Below are 23,740 nucleotides of genomic sequence, written 5' to 3'. Positions count from 1 at the left end.
CGACGACGTGGGCCACTTGTGTGTGTGTGTGTATGTGCCTGAGGCTGTAGCGCATGCGTTTGTGTATGCTTTGCTCAGGCTTCTCCCTCTTTTTCCTGTTCTTGGGGCACATCTTACTCCCCCCCGCGTGGGCTGTGATTGTGTGTGTGTGTGTGCTAAGCAGTGACAACCAAAGAAGCAGGGGAAAAGCACAGCGAATGGCTGCGGCTGTGGTCACAAGTGATGCGCCTCACCGTGGCGAAGTGCCCCTTCACAAGTGTGCTATTCTCGTTCGTGTGCGTGTGGCGAGACAGGGACACGGTTTTGGAGCTTGTCTCACCGCCCCGACACCACATCTATCTTACGAACCGAAAAACGGTGAAGCGCTCAAGTGTTCCGGCGTAAGCCCACCCACCCACCCACGACCACAAAGAGGGAGGATGCCATCGTGCATGACGGCGTGTTTCGAGTGTGGCTTCTGTGTGACTCCGGGGCTCCTTTCCGTTCTCGAGCCCATCCGCTCTACTTCGCATACCCTTATCCCGCCTTGCTCCCCTTGATTGTTTCTTCAATAAACCCACCCACCGCTCACGCCACACACACACACACACACACACACACGCAGCGTGCTGAAAAACATATGCGCTACATGCGAAGCTCCGGAGCGGGGCGCTCCGTAATGATCGCCGGCGCTCTCCCAGCAGTGTCGTCGCCCAGATGGTTGTCAAGACGGATGCCCCTCACCTCCTCTTGCTCCGTCTTTTTCCCAGCCGGTGGTATGCCAGCGCGGTTGTCGGCCCATCTCGCTCCTCGCCGTCACTTTGCGCGACGCACGGAACCGCGCTTGTTTGAGGTGAACCCAACTCGCGAGAGCTACGTGATCGAGACTGCCTTCGAGGAACCGACCTTTCGCTTTATCTGCGAAGGCGTCGACGTCGACTTCAAGGAGGACGTACGCGAGGCGCTGGCAAAGGTGCTTCCACCTTCCCCTTCGAACTTCACCCAGCGGGAGGAAGGCACAGCACTGCAGCTACCCCAGATACTCCTGGCATTGCGGTCGCTGTGCCGGCAGCAACTTGTCTCGTTCGCGCAGGTCCGCTCCACACCGCGACTGCTGGCGTCCTACTACGAAGCCCTTGCCGCGGCCAACCCGGTGCTGGCGGTGCTGGCGGCTGAGCACTACACCTTTGCCGGGCTAGTGGCGACGCACGCGAAGAAGAGTGTTCGGGACGTCGTACTTGCGGGTGTTGACAGCGCCGCGACTATTGGATGCATTGCTGAGCAGGAGCTTATCGCGGAGGGCACGCCGCTGAACACGGAGGCGCGCTACGACGTGCACGAGCGGTGCTTTGTGCTTCGTGGCACGGGCAAGTTTGGCGTGGTGGCTGCGGCCTGCGCGCAGTGGGCCGTGGTGAGCGCCACCCTCACCCTCAACAAGAAGGAGCACAACGGCACACACCTCTTTTTGGTCCAACTTCGAGAAGGTGACTTGCTCAGTGCGTCGGGGCAACTTCGTCGTGGTATATCGGTGCGCCCTATCACGGGCGAGAACACCACCATGGCTGGCTGTGGCGTGGCCGTGCTGCATTTCGAGGACGTACGAATCCCGAGCGATCACTTGCTCGACCCGTACTGCATCACGAGCGAGTCAAAGGTGGGGTACGTGGCTGGACAGGAAAGTCAGGAACCAGCAACAGAGGTGCTGCGCACCCGCCGCCGCATCGCCACCGGCGCCATTTACATTGGCGTGACGAAGAAGCTCCTTACTGACGTGGTCACCTACACGGCCGACAAGTACGTAGTGGGGCCTGACTATCGCCGCAACTACCCCTTTCTGGGCCTCCAGCACATCCAATCACCGCTTGTGAGCATGGTGGCGAAGTCGTATGTGTACCTGGTTGCGTGGCAGCGACTCCTGCCAGTTTTCACGAACCCTTCCGGGTCGCCGTCGTACGAGGACCACATGCGCCTCGCCGGCACGGTTCACTTCCTACAGGAGAACCTGCTCGACTTACAGACGTTTGCCGACAAGACGATGGGTCTGCACGGCTCTTTCGCCAGCACAGGCAAAGATGCTGCTGTGACTCTTGTGCATCTCCGGCAAGAGGACCTGGATACCTCTGCCTTGATTCGCGAGGTCGCCTTCCGGTCGGTCACTAAGAACATTGGCACAACGCACTGGGGCTGGTGGCTGACAAGTCTTCTACAGCCGGTGTTTCCAGCCCTCAATCGCTTTTTGAAGAACCCACTGTACTCGCCTCGCATTGCTGATCTCGGACGTCATCTGATCTTCTTCAGTCACAAGCACTACAGTCTCAAGAAGCGTCTGCGGCAGTCACGCGAGCTAGAACGGCGAAAGGGCGGCAGTGAGCATGAGTGGTATGACTGGGTGATGTTTCGCCACCGCACCGTCGTGCACTGCGGTGAGGCGTTCATGGAGGTGTACTACCTTGATGTGATGATGAAGGAGACCGAGAAGTGCAGCGACCCGCGTGGACGCAAGATTCTGCGCGACATTGCCTGGATCTACGCCTTGACGCGGCAGATGGACCGGTTGGACTTTTTGCTGTCGTCGAAGATGCTGAGCCCAGGCAAGGCAGAGACCCTCGTAAGCCATATCGACAACATTGTGACAGTGCTCGCTCCGCAGTGTGTGCATCTCGTGGAAGCGATGCAGGTGCCAGAGTTCGCTCGTGCGCCGTGCCGCTCGGCGACGTATATGGAGGCGTACTGGACTATCCCAGGAACGAACACGCACATTGAGCGCGGGGATCGACTCACCCTGCGTGACGCCTCGAACGCCTCGTCTTCCAAGGGCCGCCGCGGGGCCGAAAATGCCAAGGCGGCGCAGGAGGCGATACGTGAGTCGCCGGAGGAGTTTGACTTGTTCCACGGTCTTGCCGACGAGCCGTCGTACGCGCGCCGCAAGGCGCCGTAGCAGCGTGGCTGTGGCATTTGGGTTCTCATGAGCTCGAGTTGCGTGTGGGCATGGGTGTGTATCAATCAGGTGCGCCGGAGCGCATCAATATCGTGGCAACCATCACATGTTCGTGTGTGTGTGCGTGTGCGTGTACTTGGGAGGCCATGGGCTGGGGGATGGGGGGAGTCGTCTGTCGTGTTCTCCTTGCCTTTCCCTTGTTGCCTTTACGTCTGTCGCGCGTATGCACCACTTGAACAGGATGAAGCGTTTTGGTCTTCTGTTTTGTGAAGCGAATTTCGTTGCTGCCTGGGGCGGCGCTATCACAGAGGCCTGCGCAACATAAGGGCCAAGAGGAGGAAAACACGACTCAAAGGGCAGTCGCAGCCACGGGCATAGCATCGGACACGAGAGAGAGTGAGAAAGAGGTCTCTCTTGATTTGCTACTCACTTGTGCTTCTTCTATCTAAGCACCTAGCGACTTGCAGGTTCTCGTCACAGGGTGTGGTGGAGGTTGCTTGAGTCGGCAGGTGGTGAGTGAAGGTCAGATGGGGCTGACACGGATCGCCTAATGAGTTGATGTGCATTATAGCGGCACATGCACCTCTCTTTTTCTTTATAGGTTTTCTATTCTTCTCCCCAGCGTGCCCTTCCCTTCTTTGTTTCTTATCGACTTTCTCTCCCGTACGTGTGACCCACCGTGGCGGTATACACAGAGGGACGAAATGCAACAACAACCCGCGTGCGTGATCGCCGCCTTTGCCCGCGCATTTCTCCCCACACTGCGACTCTGACACCGGGAGACGGTTTGTAAATCTTTCTCCGTCGGTGTGCACACACGCGTGGGTTTGCGCGGGTAGCACAGAAGGGAAGCGAGAGAGTGAGAGGGAAACCTTGGGTGTTGGGAATAAAACGAGGACGACGGCGCGGCCCCCTTTTCCTTCCCCTCCTCTTTTCCGGCCTCTCTCTCCATCAAGGCACCTTTCTTTGGTTCTTTCATCCGCACACCCGCCTCACTTTTCTGGAATTGCTCAGCACGGCAGCCCCACACAACACAATCTACACGGGAGACTGCTCTCACCCCTTCTCCCCCTGACTCCACGTGGTGTTCTGTTTCTTTCTGCCGCCATCATAGCCTTTTGGCGTTGTCGACTCTCTCTCCCACCTTGCCCGTTGTGTGTTTGGCCTCTCCGGGAGCACGTCTTTGTTTCTTTGTTCTCGCTGATGATGGGGGCACACACCTCCGTGCGTGGCGTCTCACGGTCCCGTACCTCCCCCTCCCCCACTCTGTGGCGAAAGTCAGGCAGCCCCCCACCCCTACCCCTGCCAGTGCCGAGCCGCTTCCGGTGGTGACAGGGTCAGGTGCCTACCCCACAGGGGAGGCCAGCGCGACTCCTGTCCGCAGCCAGGCCCTGGACGGCGTGCTGCTGGAGCGGCCGGCGACTGAAGGCGCTTGTGCCGTCCGCGCGATGGGCCGAGCGTCAGCGCGACTCGCGCGTACGCCACCCGGTGCTCGCTGCCTGCTGGCGGGGAGCCTTTATGCGACCCCGAGGGGGTGCACCCGGTGGCGGCGGGCGGGGCGCGGGTGGTGTGCCGACGTTGAGGCGGAGGCCGCGCCCCGGCGACTGTGGCGGCGCATTGCTGGGAGGCGTGTGTGTCCCGCTGCTTCGCGCCACCCGATGGACCTGTGGAAGGCCCAGAGGTGGAGTGGCGTTTAACATGCGTTCTATGGCAGAAATGGGCACAGGTTGAACAACAAAAAAGAAGTGATCAGTTGTTGTGGTCTCTCTTCACTGAAAGTTCTGTCGCTCTGCGCGTGCGTGTCTGAGCTCCCCCTTCTTCCTTTGTTCTTCCTCTGCACCCTTTTGTATTCATCTCTCCTTTTCTTTTCCCTGTACCCCACGACACCTCTCCGCGTTGTCTGCCCTGTCGCTCTCCCTTTTATAGATCTTATTCCTTTTGCTTGTGTGGGTGTTTCCACACGATCAAGCACTCCGCGCCGCATGCCCCTGATTCGTTGATAATTCCGTGCACATTAGGCTTGGTGAAGAGAGACTTACACAGACTCTGCTCTCACACGCAGACGCGAGGCAGAGAGAGGGGGAGGGGCACGGTTGTGTTTAGTCGAGAATGGACAGCTTACACGAGGCGCACCTGTCGCGCATTTTAGAGGCACGACGGCGCCGTGGTGTGCTAGGTACGTTCCATGAGCCAGTAGCGGCCCCGCCATCGCGCGAGGACGCCAACGGTGTAATGTCGCCGCCGCTACCCACTCCTTTCAAGCGCCGCGGTTCTTCCACGGGCACGCAGACGGCGGGTAGCCCGAGGATGTCGGCAGCGGCGCAGACGGTGCCAGCGCTAGCAGCACCGACATCGACGCCGCCGTTTGCCCACTCTTCGCCAGGAGCATCAACCGCGCCGTCGGACCGGCGGCAAAGTGTGCCGCGGGGCAGGTCAGCGGCAGCCGACATGCCGCTGCTCACGTCGCCGAATCCAAAGGCTGCGCTAAATGGAGGGTTGCGCTTCCAGTCACCCGGCCGCGTTCCATCACTAGCCTACAGCACCCCGAACTCGGCCTCGCGACGACGCACAGATCCGTGGCGATCGCCAGCTCCCGCATCAGCGGCGTCCGGCTGGTTTTCCAGGTCGAGGGAGCGCGCGCGCCTCACCGAGCCTCTGCCACCACCACTCTACATTCCGCGGTCGCACTCTGTTCCACGCAAGCCTCTGTGGCCTGAGCGGCCACCAATCAAGGCACCGTGGGACTGGCAGACATCTTTTCCACACGCGCATCCGCTCTCGGTGGCGCCGACGGGAATGAATACCTGGCGTGACCGCAGCTGCACAGGCACGCGCACTTCACCCATGGCTTGGAGTCAACGAGACACGAACCATCTCTCACAGGGGGGTGATGGGCTAGCCACGGAGCCACGCATGAAGCGGCCTTCCCGCAAATCTAGAGGCGGCCGCGACGATCACCGCCGCTCTTCTCGTCACCGATCGGGGCACCATCGCGGACACGGCGCTCAGCCGTGCGGCCATGATTACGACGACAACGAAGCCGAGATCGTGAGTTTCCCACCCGAGCGACACGGGCACTCTGGCGTTGTAGAACCCTCACCCCGCGATGCCAACCACCAGCGGCGAGCAGATTCACGACGGCGCAAGGGGGCGGGCCGGGACGAGGATGGTGCGATCAACAGAGCGCGACGCTCTGGTCGGCGGGGACGTTGCCACGCACGGCAGCGCGGAGAGACCTACGCACCACCTGTTGTGTACATGGGCTCTGCGACCGGGGCGTCGCCGCCGTCACCCTCCTCGCAGGGAGGCAGCTCACGACAGTCCCGTTCAACGTCCGCGGCGCTACCGCCACAGCGCTCACCGAGACTGTCACGGCCTCCTGCGCGGGTGGAGCGCAAGCCCACCCTTGGTCTTCCGGACGCCCACTCTACGATGGACCTGCGCACGAGTGTCGAGACACTGCGCGCTGGCGATTGGTTCTACAAGTGGACATCCAAGGGCGACTCGGTGCACCGGCGGTGGTTCTGGATTGACACGAAAAGCTACCTTCTCGTGTGGAGCAACTACGAGACCTACAACCCGCACTTCTGCGGCAGTGTACGCCTCGACGACATCTGCCAGGTCACCTCGCGCGACCTGTCCAGTGTGGACGAGGACGGATTCCCTAAGACGTACTACGTCCTGCTGATCGAAACGAGGAAGCGGGTGCTGCAGCTGGCGACCGAGCTGAAAGACAAATGCGACACGTGGTTTGAGGCCTTGAATAATGTGATGGGATTCATCCACCGTAATGACATGGCAAGGGGTGCCCTGATCCCTGACTGAGTGCGTAGGTACGCACAAGCTGTTTTGTTTTTGCTTGCTTTTCGGGGTTGTGGTGAGTATGTGTACGCGTTCTTGTTGACATGCATGTGAGCGTGTCTGTCTCGCTCACTGCGGCTCTGTACCGCTGCCTCTCTCTGTGTGTCTGTGGGTTTTTGACATTGTGTCTGTTTTTGTCCTGTCTCCCTCTCTCCGTACTACTACCGATGGTCACGATATTCTCTCTTAGACTTTCCTCTTTCTTTTTTTTTTTCCGGCTTTCTCAGTGGCCCCCCGTCTACTCCGCTTCCTCCTCGCTCTCTCTCTCTCTCGCAGTGGTAGGTCAGCTGGCGCCTTGATAGAAACGGAGCCGTGGCTTGTGTGCGAGTGTGTGACAGGCGCGCGGGCTTCCCTCTCCTCTGTTGCCCTCCCCCCTCCATTCTTTCTGCACTGTGCTGCAGGTTGCAGGAGGAGGACCTTCGCTTCCATCTATTACGCACTGAACAACAGCAAAAGAAGACAACCACGCACACAGACAGCGAGAATAATCTGCAGGGAGGGGACTAAACACCCATGATGGCTCAGTAGGAGTGGTTTCAGGCGACACACACACACACACACAAACATGCGCCTGATTGCGCCTCTCCCTCCCGATCTGCTTTGCCATTTCTTCAGTGTTAAACAAAGAGAGAAGAAGCGGCGATCGAAACCGCCGCTGCTTCTTACTGACACACAGGCACGCAGACGCTCATCATACTCCTTCCCCCCACCTCGCTAGCACACAGACACTAATTTCTGCCCACCGTCTTGCACTCTCTCCTTCGATTGCTGCTGTTGCGCCTGTTCTTCTCCCTGTATGTGGCACCTGCAGAAACGCGTCTTATCTTAATTCAGCGGTCTCATCCATCTGGACGCTGCTCACCATTTCGCACGTTGACAAGAGAAGTTTCAGAGGGAATACACAGCGGGGGTAGCGGGCGAGAGAGTAAGGGCGACGCTGCAGTGGATCGATCGATCGACACATCTCTTTCCTCGTGCCCACTCCTCTCCCTCGTCTTCTTATTCGACACGCTATCCACCCATTTTGCAGCAAGTGGGCACCTCAGACTCTCTCCACACGTGCGCGGCACACACACACACACAGAGAGAGAGACGCCTCTCCTTTCTCTTTTTGTTTCCCGCCTGCTCTCTCGCTTTCCCTTCATCCCCACATCCGTTATCGACTGACGAGCGCGCGCCAGCGACAGAGAGGGGGTGGGGAAAAAAAGGGGCAACAAGTGGGAGGTCCAGCTTAGATACTTTTTTTTTTTTCGAACACCTTGCGAGCACGTCGACAGCGCATACGCCATAAACGTTCCGTCGCCACCATAAAACAACAACAGGATAGATAGTGCACACCGTGTCCTTCCTCGTTCACACTACCGTGTCTTTCTCTGTCTCCCTCTCTCTGTCCACCGGTGTGTGTGTGTGTGTGCGCGAGGGAGAGAGCGAGAAGCGCAGGCGTGTTTTGCGGACGCTTTGGAGGGAACAACGGCGATACGCGAATGACATACCACAGACAGACGCACTCATTCGCTTACACAAACACAGTGATCGTTAGAAGATCACTGCTGGGAGGACCCGAGCGATGTTTGCGGCGTGTGATCCGAACCGCGTGCCTGTCGCGCCGTCGGTCAAGATCCCAACACTCAGCTCCCCTAACGGCGGCGATGCGGCGGTGAAAGTGACTGACTACTCGCCCTCCACAAGCATGAAGCGTCGTCACGCTGCTACTCGACCGCCCGGGACGTTAGCCGCCGCTGAGGGTGCATCACCGTTGCCAGCCACAGAGCTTTGTGTGCATGAATGCAGCACCGGGACTGCTGCACTGGTGGAGTCGCCGCCATGGCACGAGTGGGGGGAGAGCAGCGGTTGCGGCGATGACGGCAAGTTGCACAATGAGCTTTTTCAGCTAGAGGAGAAGGCACAGAAGAGGGGTGGGGCTCTGCAAACCACGCCTGCCGATGCGCTTTCCAAGTCGTCGTCTGTGATTGGATCGGGTGCGCTCCAAACCAACCTGCCCATTGGTGAGCTGCTTCTGCAGAAAGAGGAGTTCTTGGAGCGGCTCGTGCAACGCGTGCGCGCGAGTTGCGCGGGTGTGCCGCCGGAGCACAGCGCCAGCACTTGCAACGCGGAACAAGATGCGGAGCCTGGTGCGGTGCGTCATCGGGAAACTTCTCCGCCGCCTCGGCGGCTCTCGCTTCCCGGCGTCGAACTTGCTGACGGCACAGGGGTACGCTCAAGCGATGCAGGCCATCGATCGTTGGGGCGATCGCGGTCGCGTAGTCTGTCGCTTATGTCGGCCTCCTCCACGGTGAAAGGATCGACCCTGGCAACTGCGGCGGAGCCGGTGCAAGCCCAAGCTGACGCTCTTGCTGGCCGAAGAGTTCGAGCAGCTGCATCTGCAACGCATCAGCGGTCCCGTGTCACTTCGCCCGATCCTCGACCGCCATCTACCGACTTGTACGCGACGGGAGGAGCACTGCGGAGCAGCCTGCAGTACGGCCGCTGTTCTGGCGTATCGCGGGGTCGGCGGTCTCTGAGCGCGGAGCGGCCTGACCACAGCGATACGTGCGCGCCATTGGATACTGAAATGCAAGAAACCGAAGAGGTGGTGAACAGCATCTGGGGTCGTGCGGCCGCGGCGTCGACTGGGACACCCGGCGCAGCAGCATGCAGGAGCCTCAGCGGTATCCGCTCGGAGTCTGTGCACAACCAGCTCTCACACCCACAATGGAATCCACATCCAGTACAGGCGGCTCGTCCGGCCTGGAATCAGCGACAGCCGCAGAGAAAGCAGCGACCTGTGGTGAGCGTGCCAGGATCGAAGCCGCCGTCGTCGGCACGCCGTTGCGCGTCGCGCAGCCCCGAGACGTCCACCAGTGCGCAGGGGCTGCGCGGCGCCAGGTCGGAAGAAAGGGACTCTACAGGGGCTTCTCACCGCAGAGCCGGGCGTGCTCTGAGGCGCACCGACTCTTTGTCACTGCAGCTGAAGCAGGAGCAGACGACAGCGCCGCGTCGCGCTGCCGGGCAATCGCCAGGGGGAACTGCCGCCTCCCCCTTGTCTCCGCCATCTGCGCGCGCGCTCTTTCAGATCCACGACGCACACAGCATAGCGAAGACCACGTCACCGCTGGGAAAGGAGCAGGAGACGGCTCTGCAGAGCCAGTGCGACGCGGCGCTGGCACGGGCGACTCAGGCAGAGCGGCAGTGCAACATTCTCTCCCACGCCCTGGAGCAGCTGCTCGTCAACCACGCGGCCGAGAAAGCGGCGTGGGAGGTGCGGCACGCAGCGCTCGAGCAGCGGCTGGTCTCAATCACGGAGTGGATTAGCGGTATTGATGCCGAGGCGAACTTGGACGCAGCGCCCCAGGAAGCGTCAATCACACGAACGCCAGAGACGGCGACCTCGGACACAACCACACCGCAGATGTTTACCAAACGAAACGAGGTGGGTGACGCGGCTCTCCTCGCTGCCACGAAGAACACCGTTTGGGAGGAAGATGTAGACATTGTTGATCTTACCAACAACAGCAGTCCCCTTCCGGGTGCCCCTGGCGCAACTCCCACGCCGGCCCGTCACGACAGCGCCAACGCTGACTGCGGGAATGCTTCCACATGTCAGGTGCACCTGCCGCCATCGCCACCACTAATCCTGCACATGCACGCCGCCGCCACCGCCACCCAGTAGCGATATGATTGACGGAGCGGCCGCACTGCACGTTTCCCTATTCCCTACTTTGCATGACACTGGGTATAGCATGTCAAGGGGAGGGGAAGGGGGATGCGCGTCTGTATGGCTCTCTCTGTGTGCGTATGCGCTGGAGCAACCTTTACACAAGGTGAAGTCGTTATTTGTCTAAGTGGTTTTGACGACCGAAGGCGGTTCACAACACGGGCCCCGACGCCACTACCTACACAACAGCTTCACCTTGCTTAGAGATTGCTACAGCGCATCATATTACAAGCACAGTCACACGGGCATGCATGGAAGCGTGCTTTTCTTTTTTCTCTTTTTGGTGTCTTGGCTGCCTACACCGATAGCGCGCCCATCCGTGTACATGGCAGATTACTTGTCGGCCGTCACCATGACATCCTCCGCGCACTCTGTGAATCTCCGCCTCATAGCTCGGCCAGTATCTTTCCCTCCTTCTTTTCGTTCTGGTTGTTTGCGCGGTTCTCACACTCCTACCGTTTTCTTTCTAGAATAGACACGCACGCGCGCAGGAGCAGACGGTTTGATGACGCCGGCTATATATACATATACATATTTCCTTTGTCAAACTTTTAGATTGCCGCACGAGTGCGCGCGCTCTCTCAGATGGTTCTCTCCCTCCCTTGTTGCCTATTCTCTTGTGGCTCTGTCCTTCTATTCTGTCTCCCCTCTGCTTGTGAGGTGCTTGCGTGACTGCGAGTGCCGTGAGTTGAGCAACGCACACACGATGAGATGGAGACCTGACTAAGCGGGGGTGCGCATGACGCACGGCCAGAGACTCTTTCTCTTCCACATAAAAAAAAAGGTGAAAATGAGGAAGGCGAGAGGCGGGGGGGGCGAGAGAGAGTGGCGCAGTAGCGGTGGTGAGGAGCAGGAGAACAGTGACGAGGCAAGCTTCGTGCGTGCATCACGCACGAATCGAAAGTGGTCTGTCCACTTCTCCTGCATCCTGTGCTGGAGAAGGAGGCACTGCTTTCCTGTTTTTCACTTCCACGGGCGTTTTTGTTATGTCTGCGCTTATTGTATGCCTTTGCCCCGGCCATGGACCTCCTTTTGGACTCGTCCTTTTCCCGGTTTTACTCCGCATCTCTCATATTTGGAACACCAAACAACATACGAGCCGCTGTCGGTGCGAGCAGGGAAAATAGGGGGAAGAGGGGGGGAGGTGCACCTCAGTCTCCCAAGCGGCACCCCCCCTTCCCCTCCCCCTTCTGAAAAAAAGAGTCTCAAACGCTTGCGGGTGAATGTGTAGGCGTCTACTCTTTGACAAGCACGGATGATCCGCCTCCGCTCATACACACTCTGTGCGGCGCACTCGTTGCGCGGTGCTGCTGTCTCGCTTTCCCTTTTCGCCCCTCCTCCGCTTTTTCCTCTTGTCCTCTTTTCTTCCCGTAGTCGCCCCAAAGCGCACAGAGACCCTCACAGAGAAGAGCGGGGTGGAAAATAGCAGCTGGGAGCAAACCTTGTCCCCTCCTCCCCTCCCACGTCGCGCGCACCGCCACTCGGTTTCTCTCGGACACGCACGCAACAGCATACAGAGCTAGACACCCTCATACCCTCACGCACGCACTGCTACACGCGGAAACTCCGCTGTTGGCTGCGCGGCTTTAAGTATATGACAGAAAATAGAGAACAACACCCCCTCTCTCCTTCTCACTCAGAAGAGAGGAGCTGAAGAACAGACAGAGTACGAGGGGGCCACGCAATGCTGTGCTCCTCACTACCTCCTCCCATTCGCTTTCCTCCCCTGAAAGTGCCATGCAGGCTTCCACATCTCCCTGCTACGCTCATCTCCGCGGCACTACCGAATTCTAGTTACATACACGTATCTCTTCGCTTTCCAACTCTTCATCCAGTAACGACGAGAGGTCGTCGAACACGCCCAAACAGGCGATGACTGGAGGCGCGAGAAGTCAACTCCAGACGATGTCGCTGTCGGCCACCCGTCTCGTCGACGTGGATGAGGCGGTCCGCATTCTTCACGCGGCGTGTCAGCGTCGAGCGAGCGCAGACGCCTTGGCACCACTCGTGCAGTCGGCTCAGCACTTGGCCTCGAACTGCACGCCAGCGTTGTTTTCCAGCGTTCTGGAGGCCTGCGATGCCACGACGGCGGTGGAGGCCGCGCCGAAGAAGCTGACGATGCTCAACGCAGCGTGGAAACTGCTTCTCACGATTGCTACGCAGGAGGGGGTGGGGCCGGCTTACTACAGCGCCGCCGTCGTGCACATGGTCGAGCAGCTTCGCTGGGGCGTGCTGACGCATGACTGGAGCGACACCAAGCGCGTTCGTCTGGCCGCGTTTTTTGCGTCGCACGTTGTATCCACGGTTCGAGCCCATCCCCAGCTGCTACTCCTCCGCACGCCGGACGCGACAGCCGTGATTGGCCAGCTTGTACGGCTGTACTTCGCTGTGTGTGTGACGGTGGCGACGAGTAAACGGGACACAGAGGCGGTTTCGCTGCTTTACGACAACATTGTGGTACGCCTCCACGCCGTCTTCGACTGTCTTGGTAACGCCGCCGCCGCTTCTACCGCAAGTGTATACAGCAGCGAACCAGAAGCAGAGGCAACATGCAGCGCTGAGGAGGCGAACAGGGACGGCGCTGCATCGTCGTCGGCGCGTGGCGAGGCCGCTTCGGGACCTTCAGCTGCCCTACCACCACAGCAACGCTGCGAGAGTCCATCCAGCGTGGTGGAGGAGCTGCTGACTCACTGCGTATCGACGGCAGTCGCACGGGAGGTGGAGGAGGCGGCGGACGGCGGGATGACGGTGCGCATGGCACTTGCCACTGCCGCACTTAGCCTATATCTGCATGTCGTGCGAGGCGCGCTGGAGGCGACCTCACCGTCTGCCGCCGGCACCGGCGCGGGCTCGGCGACGCAGAAGGGTGATCCCAGCCAGCGAGACGCAGAGGAGGATGAAGCGGCGGCCGCCGAGGCGACGCCCGCGCAGGCGTCAAGCTGGCCACGGCTGACCCCACTCGCAACGCAAGAGCTGGTTATGAAGAGTTTGATGTGGTGGACGCACTGCACAGCCGAGGAGGGGAAAGCGCACACCTCCGCGACTCGAGCTTCTCTGCTACAGGTGGAGGTACTCACGTGGGCAGCTGCACTGCCGCCGGATGTTTTCTGCTCCGAAGCCTCAGATGCGTCATCAGCAGTGCCTCCGATGTCGCTGCGAGCGCTGTGGACGGACACACTTGCCACCGTGTGGCAACAGTGGCTTTTTAGCGTGTGCGACGCGTCCCAGCAGAGCAATGAGCCCAGTTGCGCAGGTGCTGCAGGGTCCCTGCGCGCAAGTGAATCTCACGGAGCGGAAGCCATGGCGCCAGCAGCGGAGCTGGACACATCAGGGCCCCGAGACGGAAAAACTGAGCCGCCTGTAGTTGTCGCCAAGAGTACGCGCTTTGCCTCTCTCCTTCTGTCGTCTGTCGCCGGCACGCTTCACTCCTCTTCGGCTGCCTTGATGGTGCTCGAGGCGTGGGCGGAGCTCTTCCGTAGAGCGGAAGAGGCAGTGACCGACGTAGCATCCGCTGTACCGTCTCCGGGTATACTCTCCACCGCTGACGATGCAGTGACAATCGTACATCTGCTGCTGCGGGTATTGGCTGATCTTCGCTGTGGGGCATCTTCACTCGTTGAGGGCTTCTTGCGGCTGCAGCGACACCATTTCCAGGATGGCAGGTGCAAGGCTGGCTCAGAGCAACCGGCGGACTTTGGCAGCGCACATGCGATGGTTGCAATACCGCTTCAATGGATCTGCGCAGCGGTAGCGCTACTGGCCTACGGAGAAGAGGTGCTAGGGCTGCATTCCCCATGCGCCGTAGCGACAGCTGGAGTAGAGTGCGTAGGTGAGGTTGACGGTGCCGCGGCTGCCAGGGTGATTACGCACTTAACGGCGGTGATGCGGGCACACATTACCCCCCAACTTTGCGCGAGCAAGGCGAGCGAGATGGCAACCATAACCGAGGCGCCAGCGGTGACCGACGCCACGGCGCAGATGCGTGAACTGCTCATGTCTGTGCGGCAGCACGCGTCTGCCGGTGGGACAGGGCAGACCTCGGCGTCCGTAAAGCTCGCCCGACGTGCCCAGCCTGCCTTGTTGCTCTTGGGTGTACCTCGTGCATGGCGCGCTCTTGCCGTTGCTGTGGCGCGGCACCGACCTAATGCTCCAGCCGATGCGGACGGGGCGGACGCCGCGGAGCGTTGCGCGATGGAGCTGAAGACAGTATTGCTGTCTCTTGCGCCGCTACTCGCCTCTCTGACGCACATCCTGCAGTCGCTAGAATGTGAGCCGGGTCTCTCGGAGGCGAGCGAGGGGTCGGAGATGCCATCTGGTCTACCTTACGCTAGCGTGGCACGCTGGGTGGCCGCGCGGCTGCTGGACGAGGTCGCTGTGGTGCCGCTGACGGACAGCCCCGAGGACGCAGTGTTGGTTGCGTGCGTGCGTCGGTGGACGGACATTGCCTTTGCAAGCGGAACTTGTTCTGCAAGCGATGGCTCCGCGGCTGTGCACACTGACGACCCTGTCGCCCTTGCAGACGCTGCTGCTGCGCTGCTGCACGTCTTGGAGTGCACGACGCTGCCGCTGGAGAAGCTGCACCTATCCGAGCATGCCACCCACTCACTCATGGAGCTCCTACAGGGTGGCGATGGAAGTATCTCCGGAGAGGTCAACAAGGTGGGAGGCGATGACGACGCTGATGGTCGCTGTCCCTCTTGGCCTGCACTGTGGCACCGCGAGGCAGTGCAGTGGTGCGAGATGGAGAAATGGCTTCTGGCCCGCCGTCGCGCTATGGAGGAGAGCGAGGAGGCAGAGGAGTTGGCGTCGGCGCCAACGCTGGCGGAGGAGCTTTACGCGGCGCCTTTGCACATGGACGCGACGGCGCCGCCCTCGTCTAACGAGGACCTGCGCCGAGGTCTGCTGTATTGCGAGGCCGTGCTGCGACACCTTCAAGCGCGCAATCTGGTCTTCCTCGACGATACAGAGAACCAGAGCAAGCGCCGCAAGACCGAAAACGGCGATGACCCGCAGGCCGCTGTCGCGGCTGTGGTGCAAAGCGTAGAGCGCATTCAGGAGCTGAGCCGCGCCGTCTTGCTGCGTGCTGGAAATGCAAGCCGCACAGCTACTAGCGGCTCTACTGCTGCGATTGATAGAGCCCCCCTTCCACCACCGCCTCCTGCCGGGTCTCTCAAGGCGTCGGCGCCACCGGGCAGCGAGGAAGAGACCTGCCGCGACGTTCCCGCCATCACGCTGACAGACACGGAGTCGGTCGGGTGCCGTCGCGTGCCGTTGTCTGCGCAGGTGATCGACGTGGGGTAACGCTACGCGATGCAGCGGGGAGGGCGAAAGTGCAGGATGGCGTGGGGGGAAAAAGCGAAGTGGAGTGAGTGATGAAGGCAAGCGCCGAATGTGCGCGCACTGGCCTCACTCTGGACTTCTCTAGGTTTCCCTCACGCCCAGACAGATGCACGCGGGGGCAGTAGCACGGTGCTGGATGAGGGTGCTGCCCCTTGCTGCACCCCTCCCTCCCTTCCCTCTTTTTTAAGTTTCTCGAAGGACACACGGCGTGCTTAATAGACTCTTGGCTTCTCAGAAGATGCGGACAACCCCCAAAGAACAAAACGAAAAACGAAAAATGCACACCACAGTATCGCGAGCACAAGTGGACGTATATGATATGTCAGCGTGCTGCCTTCATCATCATCTTTTTCTTTTGTTCGCTCCTTGAGGTGAGTCTCTGACAACCCGTCGTAAGAAGAGACTTGCACCATTCGAAAGGATGAATGTACGCACGCGCACACGCACGTACACGCCACATCTCCAGATCCCAGGCGGACGGTGCTTGCCCCTTCATCGGCGAGCAGGCATGCCTCCACGACTCACTCCTTTTGTGTTTACTTCTTCGGCTCTTCTTTTCCTGCCTGCTCCATCGACAGTAGATATGCAGTCCAACTTTAAACGCCAGCGCAGCGGCAGCGGTAGCTTCGACGGCCGCGGCCGTCGCGGCCGTGGTGGCGGCGATCGCTGCGACAGCTTTCGTGATCGTGACCACAGCGCAGCTGGCATGTCTAGCAGCTCCAAGTGGTCCGGTGGGTATCGACCGCAAGTCGCGGACGAGTCCATTCCGCGGCCGCACCTGCCCGGCGAGCGCACGCGTGGCGGTCGTGGCGGCCGTGGGGGCACTGGCAGCGTTGGGACCCGTCCCTTCTCCTCGTCTCTCACCAAGTCTCGCTTCTCGTCGTCGTCACAATGCCCCGGCACTGCTGCTGCTGCTTCCTCGTCTCGAGGTGCCCGCCCCACGGGCAACGATCCTCGCAACACTAGCGGTAGCCGCAGCAGTGCCGCAAAGCCGCGTGATATTGTCGTCATCCTAGAGAAGGCCGGCATTCTGCTGGGCAACATGGGTCTTGTAGACGCCTACGACAGGGCGGCGACGACCGAGATCGCCAACGAGTCCCTGAAAGACGTGCGGCCCGACATTGTTCATCAGTGTCTCCTCGCCCTCTTTGACTCTGACCTCGCCTACCAGCACCGACTGCGCGTGTACATTAGTCTCTTCGTGCGGCAAGGTAAGGTGATCGAGGTGTCGCCGGCGTTGCGGCCGCCGCGCACGTACGCGCGTTTCCGCGGTCTCATGTCTGCCCTGCTCCGTGATGGACGTATCTGCTCGACGGATGGGCAGGTGCTGATGCGGCTGATGCCGGGCTCCGTGGCACCCATCATTCCCCATGGCGCAGAGGTGGTGGGACTCACGAACAGCCTCTCTTCTCCCATCGTTACGGCGACGCAGCTGGCACAACAGGCTGTCGCGGCCCCGGTGGACGACTCTCTGCAGGGCGGAATCAAGCACGTGACAGCCTTCTACTGCATCTCGTGCACGGACGACTGCAACCTGGACGGCATCGACTACATCACCAAATCGGTGTGCCTCTCCGCATATCCGATGACAGCGCACGTGCAATGCGCACGGGTGTGCGAGGGACACACACGCGTGGAGCCGGCTAGCAGCGTCAGCGGTAGTGCCGCGGGTATGGGGGCAGGCGGTGGGCAAGCGAAGACAGACCGCTGCAGCACACCGGAGCCGCCAAAAAGGCGCGGCGAAGTGTTTCCTGTCGACCAGGCTGAGGACAACGAGCTGTGAGGCGGCCACTGCAGTTGGCGAGATGGTCGAGGGCTTGCGCGCCGCTTCCTTTGCTTTTATCGTCTCCCCTATACGCCGCTTTCGTCAAAGCCTGTGTGGCTACACAGCCGGGCGCTGAGACAGTAGTTTCCCACGATGTTGGGGGACGCTGGTGAGACCGGGAGGGGAAGGAGGAGGGAGGAGGGGCAAGGGGCGCCGCTGGCGGCTGTGCAGTTTTCAACATAAACGGAATAAAGCCTCCTGTTGCCTGGTGTAAGCGTGTTTGTGTGCGTGCGAGACTCGCGTGGGGTGCGGGCGTGCACACACGGTCAGGAAACGGAAAAGCCTCCTTCCATCATAAACGCAAACAACGATACAGAGAGAGAGGCCCACCAATAGAGGAGGGGAGACGTGAGCCCAACTCGGAAGTGGGGCAGCTCTCAGTTCTGCTTTGCAGTGCTGAGCTTCCCCACGATGCCACGCACATACGCGTTGCCGGACCTGTGCAGGTGTGCTCGAAGAAGAGAAAGAAAGAGGAGAGTGGGGATGGGGCGCAGCAGGAGAGAAGCAAAGGACAGGGGGAGGTGAATGGTGCCAAGAGCCCTTAAATTCGTGTATGCCGTGTGCGCCTCGCTCCCTCCCTTCTCTTTTTGCGCTCTCGCGATCTTCGCCGCGTCGGTGCTTCTACCACTCTTTTCACAGATTCGCTCGCAACTCGTACGGTACGTGTGTGCTTCTTCCCCCCCATATATAATTCCTCTTGTGTGTTGCATGTATGTTTCATCCCCTTCGCACTCCTTTTCCCCGTCCCAATGTGATGCACACACACACACATACATGCACACACGCCTGCATGTCACAGAGTGCAGATACGACTGACCGAGCTGACCGAGCTGTGGTGGTGATCCGCCCTTCGCATCTCTCCCTTCTGTTTCTCCTCCCGCAGATCTTAGCAAACCGCCACCCCTCTCTCAAGGCGGTCTCACTGCACCGCAGCACGCTCGATGACGTCACTGGTTCCGTTCGACTTCCGCTGTGTTAGGCACCTCACCGGTGTCTCGCTCCGCTGTGCTCCGCTACATGTGTGCTTGGCGGCACAGCGGCCGCGGCGCGCCGCACCCACCGCGGTGCCAGCTCAGCCAACGAGTGCACCTGATGACGGCGGCTACGACTCCTCGCTACACTCGACTGCGTCTTTGGCAAAGGGGGGCGAGGGAGGTATCTGCCAGAGCTCGAGTATGCAGTCTAACGGGGAAGCGGCTACTGTGGGAACATTGCGTCGCCCATCACCGTCGACGCCACCGCACGCTACGACTGCTGATCGCTCCGGACGTTTGGCTTTGCCGCTCCCATCTCATCCAGACCAGAACATAAACTCACTCAGCGACGAAGCAGTGCGCGCCACCCCTGTAGCCATCGCTCACATCAGCTCATCAGGACACACTGTCAACTTCCACAACCCCTCTTTGTGCATCGAAGTCTACTACACAATCGACGCCCTTCCTCCGTTCTCGTCCTCTGCCGCTGGAGCTGGTCAGGCGAGCAGTGCCGCGTCTGCGGGATCGACGCACGACACAGGGGCTACAAGGGAGTACGGCAGCCGCGGCGATGGTGATGACGAGTGGGCCATGGAGGGGCGGTGGCCGCCCACGCTCTTTACCTCACCGGCTCACGTGTATACGAGTGAGGTGGCGCGTGGCAGTTCACACCCCTGCTGGTCCGCCATACCGCCTGGGCAACTGAACGCGTACGGCGCGGCCACACAGGTTGAGCTTGCCTTCTACTACACAGCTGCATGCCTTTCAAACGCGGTGTCATTGATGGCGTCTGCATCGGATACCACGCCGCCCACAACTATTCCTCTCGATCACATTGTGCCCGCCGACGTGTGCGTGCATCGCTGCCAAGTGGACATGCGCGACGTGGTATACGCCGGGTCGACCATGGAGGAGGCAGACGCTACACTGAGCCGAGTGTTTCACCTCGAGCAGCAGCAGCATCAGCAGCCACAAACTCGATGCTGCACCAGACCCATCATCTTTTTAAGATACACGGACGGCGTCTTTGTCCCGCGCGTGTGCCTGTCAGACATCTCAGCTGCGGCGACGGGGCTGCTGGAGGAGATGCGGGCGGCTCGAACTCGCACCTTTGCCCCACCGCCGACGGGGGCCGAGCTGCAACCCACGTCTTCCTTTCCTGACACGCTTCACACGATCGCTGGCCAATCATCGATCGTGGCGACTGCCGCAGCGGAGGCGGCAGCGGCCTGTGAAGAGCTGCCGTGGAGTCGGGCACCGTCTTCAGTTGGCTGGCGATACCCGCCCACTGCCGTCCCTCGTGCCGGTCCGCTGCGTATGACCATAGGGGACGTGAAGGCGGCAACGCTCGCGACAGTTGCGTGGCAGCAACTGGCAGACCTGACAGAGGAGCGGCAGGCACAACTGGCAGCGGACTTGAATCGTGAAGCCGCCGCCGATCCACTGGAGCGTGCGGGGGAGGCACGGTGTGCTGCACTTCGTGTGCAGCTGTCAGCTGCACGAGAGCAGCTGACCCTCTCCACTCTGGAGCTGGAGGCGCTGCGAGAGCAGGTGGAGCAGCGGCAACGGCGGTTGCAGAGACAAGAGGAGGCACAGGCCAAGCTGCAGAGCTATCAGGTTTACACGGTATCACCCGAGGCGGGAGAGCAATCAAGGGTGACGGTTCGCGAAGAGGAGGCACAGCGCGCGCGGCTCCGCGCTCAGCTCGCCAGAATCCGGCAGCGGCGCGCGCGGGAGCTGTGCCTCGTATACACGGTGGAGCTTTCGTCCCAGTACGCGAATGAGGCCTGCACACGCGCGGCGGACGCGAAGGACCACATCAACAAGTGCGCGCTCCCGATCATGTTTGCTGGACGCGCCGAAGCTGACACTGCCTCGCATTTGGTGGCAAGCACGGCAGAGGATATGCAGGAGGAGGCCATCGCTCTCGGCCATGCCGGTCACCTGCTTGTTGTGCTTTCTATATTGTACAGCTGCGCACTGCCCTATCCGATTGTTCTAGCAAGCGGACAGAGCCAAGTGCTTCAGTCGCCGAACATCAGCGCCGAGCAGGTGTTGGCGGCCCCTTACACGCTCACTGATGCGCGCAAGTACCCGCTAAGTTGCCACAAGGTAGCCGAGCGACCTCTCATGATGGCTGGTGTGCATCTATTGCTGCGCGATGGGATTGCCCTGGCAAAGGCGATGGGCAAGCCAGAGCGCCGCGTGCTCGCCTGCTCTGATCGGCTCGGCGCGCTGCTCGATCTGCTGCTACACGACGTCGAGTGAGGTTCATCAAGGAGAGATGTATGCTCGTGTGTGTGTGTTTGTGTGCTGGCAAGATTCACATGACGTACCCAGATGGCAGCGACACCGTGAGGGGGGAGGGAAGGGGTATGCACAGACCGTTTTGACACCCCCTCTGCCCCACAGCGTCTGTTCTTCCCCTCGTCCTCCCGCAAGTGCTTTACAGCAGACACGCGCGTGCACTCCCCACGAAGGCACGCACACACCAATGCGTGCTCGTTTCTCAATGCGGTGGGTAGGCGTGTGAGTGAGCAGCGCGCCACGTCACCCCCGGCCCGACTATCCCCCGCTCACCGCCCATGCGCGTCTGTTCTTCGCGTGTCTCTGCTCGCTCTTTTTTTCGCCCTCAAAGGAGGAGGGAACGAGGGACAGGGGTGCAACTGCAGCAACAACGAACGAACAAGCGCAACACCCGCTCTATCCCTCCCCCGACACACACACATACACACACACACACACACAGGTGAGGCGGGCCGTGCATGTGCACCAACGTACATACTAGCAGGAGACAGGGGAGGGTGGGAGGAGGTTAGTTGCGGAACAACCACCCCTTTCCTTCTCTCGCTGTCCTTGGTCACCCCCAACCCCCACCGCGCACATTTTGTATGCCGTGTGGCCTCTCAGACCGCAGGTGGCGCCCTATCTTCCCCTCGTTTTTCACAGGTGTCGCTCACTTGCTTCCCTCTTCTACCTCTGCATTGCACTTGCACATACTTGCACGCATACATGCATATGAGTGTATGCAGTGTGGGTCGTGATTCCTTTTCTCTCCCATCCGCTCACAGTGACGGCACCACGCATCGACACTGCGACAGTGTGTGCTTGTGTCGGGGCCAGCTGAACACACGCTGAGCGGGGGCCGATACAGCGATACGACGGAGGAGGCGCGTGACCTCGGCGTCCCTCCCTTTCCCCTCTCGCATACCCACACGCAGAGCGACATACAGACACACGCACGAGCACGTGCCCGAGGGCAAACACGTAGACGCGGTCACCACCAAAGCGTCATGTCTTCTGCACCTGCAAACTCCGGAGACGTACCCTCCCACTCCCCCGGCTTTGCCACTGGAGCCACCGCCGCCTCGGCCAGCGTCGATGTCTTCTCCTCAGCTTCTGCCGTTCGCATTGAGGAGCTCCAGCGCACGCTCGAGGCGCTTTATCGCGATATTCTCTTTCCGTTCTATGAACCGGTCGAACGCCTCCGCGTCGTGACCAATCGAGCGATCCGGATTCAGGACGTGGTGGATGCCGTGGAGAAGCAAAGCCAGGGTGCGCTGTGAGACTGAAAGCCCCCCCTCCCCCCCTCCTTCCACCGAGGTGACTTGATCAGCGCAGGGAGCAAACGCGAACCGCGGCATCGGCGTTGTTGTCGATGCGATTCGTTGCTTTGTGTGTCTTCGTTTGTATACTACTGATGAATGTTTCTGAGAATGCTTCTGTGCGTGTGTGTGTGTGTAGGGGGGGGGGCGGTGCGAAAGGTGCCGGTGGATGCGCGCTGTAGAGAGAACGGGAGACGACCGCACTGAATCTCCCCCCTGTTCGCTCCTTTCCTCTCCTTCCTCCGATGCTCAGCTTCAGCTTCCACGCACTGCAGCGCTGGCGTTCGGCCTCACCAGCCGACGTCCCTCCTCTCCACTCCTTCCTTTCCTCTTTCACACGGAGACAACCGGAAAACAAGAAGAGCACATCCACAGACATGAAGAAGCGAATGAAAACGTCAAAATGTCGGCAACGCCCGGAGAAGCGGAGGACTTTACATCCACTATCGCATCTCACACGGCTCCAGAGGGCAAAGCGAAGCAGCCGAAATGCCTTCGTTTGGGGGTGGGGTTTCAAGTGCGCAACGCGCGTTTTTCAGAGCACGACGGAGAGCGCCGTGGACGAGGGGCAAATTCTCTTGCACCTCTGCAACGCCCTGTGCGCTGCGTTCAGCTCCCTCTGCCCTGTCGTTCTCTTTGCCTTTGTGGCTTTCCATCGTCACGCTTTGGACCACTCCCTTCGCCGCTCGCCGCGCACGTGAAACACAGCCACGGCTGTTGTGCGTCTCTCTCTCTCGTATCGACTTCATCCACTCCTTTCGCTTGCACACGCACACACGCACGTACACGAGGTACATCGCTGGGTGCGGGTGCCTAAGTGCACGTATGGGTGGCAGGGAGGGAGGAGGGAAGATAGCATGCCAATGCGAGAAGCCGACGCGCAAAAGCCGATCTCCCTTGTTTTCCGTTTGCCCTACTCCTTCCCTCCCCTCAGTTCGGCGGCGGATTCTTGAGTTGCCGAGGAGGAGGAGGGGGATCAACAGCCACACAGAAAGCGGCACTCTGTCTTCCTTTTTCATTTGTTTTGTTGTCGGGTGTGTATCTTTCTGCACTTGTTATCAACGCGTGTGCGTGTCTGCACATCCGCGCAGCTGCCGCAGCCTTTGTTCTGACTGAACGAAGAAGAGCACTAAAGTCATGAGGAGGCCTCATGTGCTGCGCCCTTTTCTTTCTCTTCCCGCACAACGAGAGCCGTGCGTAGGCGGGGACCGCTCTCGACGAAACGGGCCTCATCTGGCTGCGCCGCCGCTCCTCCGTGTGCCCTTGTCGATTTCAGCATGGCGCTTGACTGCCCCCCTGGGGGTGGTGCAAGTGGCGGGCACTGCAGACTCGGTGCCGCTGGCATCGGGTGAGGTCGCTGCACGGTCAAGGTTTCCAGATTCACACGACAGTGATGAATCGCGCCCGTCGGCGGCAGCGCTAGTCTCTTCCTCAAGCATTCACGGCGGCAGCTGCGCCGGTGAGGCGGCCGAGGAGGCACCTCTGGCCCCTACACTATTCCAC

The 23,740-nt window shown here is 60.3% G+C and overlaps 6 protein-coding genes across 6 annotated transcripts; all 6 read left to right on the top strand.

Annotated features, from left to right (window-relative positions):
- Positions 1–757: 757 nt before the first annotated feature.
- LINJ_27_2210 (putative acyl-CoA oxidase) lies at positions 758–2,917 on the top strand (the record flags this gene model as incomplete). The annotated part of the gene is made up of 1 exon (XM_001466421.1): positions 758–2,917. One exon carries the CDS (start codon positions 758–760, stop codon positions 2,915–2,917), a length of 2,160 nt encoding a protein of 719 aa, XP_001466458.1.
- A 3,432-nt stretch (positions 2,918–6,349) lies between these two features.
- LINJ_27_2200 (conserved hypothetical protein) lies at positions 6,350–6,742 on the top strand (the record flags this gene model as incomplete). Its single annotated transcript, XM_001466420.1, has 1 exon — positions 6,350–6,742. One exon carries the CDS (start codon positions 6,350–6,352, stop codon positions 6,740–6,742), a length of 393 nt encoding a protein of 130 aa, XP_001466457.1.
- A 1,726-nt stretch (positions 6,743–8,468) lies between these two features.
- LINJ_27_2190 (conserved hypothetical protein) lies at positions 8,469–10,448 on the top strand (the record flags this gene model as incomplete). Its single annotated transcript, XM_001466419.1, has 1 exon — positions 8,469–10,448. One exon carries the CDS (start codon positions 8,469–8,471, stop codon positions 10,446–10,448), a length of 1,980 nt encoding a protein of 659 aa, XP_001466456.1.
- A 1,917-nt stretch (positions 10,449–12,365) lies between these two features.
- On the top strand, positions 12,366–15,794 carry LINJ_27_2180 (conserved hypothetical protein; the record flags this gene model as incomplete). Its single annotated transcript, XM_001466418.1, has 1 exon — positions 12,366–15,794. The coding sequence occupies one exon, from the start codon at positions 12,366–12,368 to the stop codon at positions 15,792–15,794; it is 3,429 nt and encodes a 1,142-aa protein (XP_001466455.1).
- A 1,081-nt stretch (positions 15,795–16,875) lies between these two features.
- On the top strand, positions 16,876–17,616 carry LINJ_27_2170 (conserved hypothetical protein; the record flags this gene model as incomplete). Its single annotated transcript, XM_001466417.1, has 1 exon — positions 16,876–17,616. The coding sequence occupies one exon, from the start codon at positions 16,876–16,878 to the stop codon at positions 17,614–17,616; it is 741 nt and encodes a 246-aa protein (XP_001466454.1).
- A 1,607-nt stretch (positions 17,617–19,223) lies between these two features.
- LINJ_27_2160 (conserved hypothetical protein) lies at positions 19,224–20,900 on the top strand (the record flags this gene model as incomplete). The annotated part of the gene is made up of 1 exon (XM_001466416.2): positions 19,224–20,900. One exon carries the CDS (start codon positions 19,224–19,226, stop codon positions 20,898–20,900), a length of 1,677 nt encoding a protein of 558 aa, XP_001466453.2.
- Between the last annotated feature and the right edge of the window lie 2,840 nt (positions 20,901–23,740).

This window comes from Leishmania infantum, chromosome 27, assembly GCF_000002875.2.
Source record: "Leishmania infantum JPCM5 genome chromosome 27".
NCBI lineage: Eukaryota > Euglenozoa > Kinetoplastea > Trypanosomatida > Trypanosomatidae > Leishmania > Leishmania infantum.
This window is presented reverse-complemented; position numbering and strand designations above follow the sequence as displayed.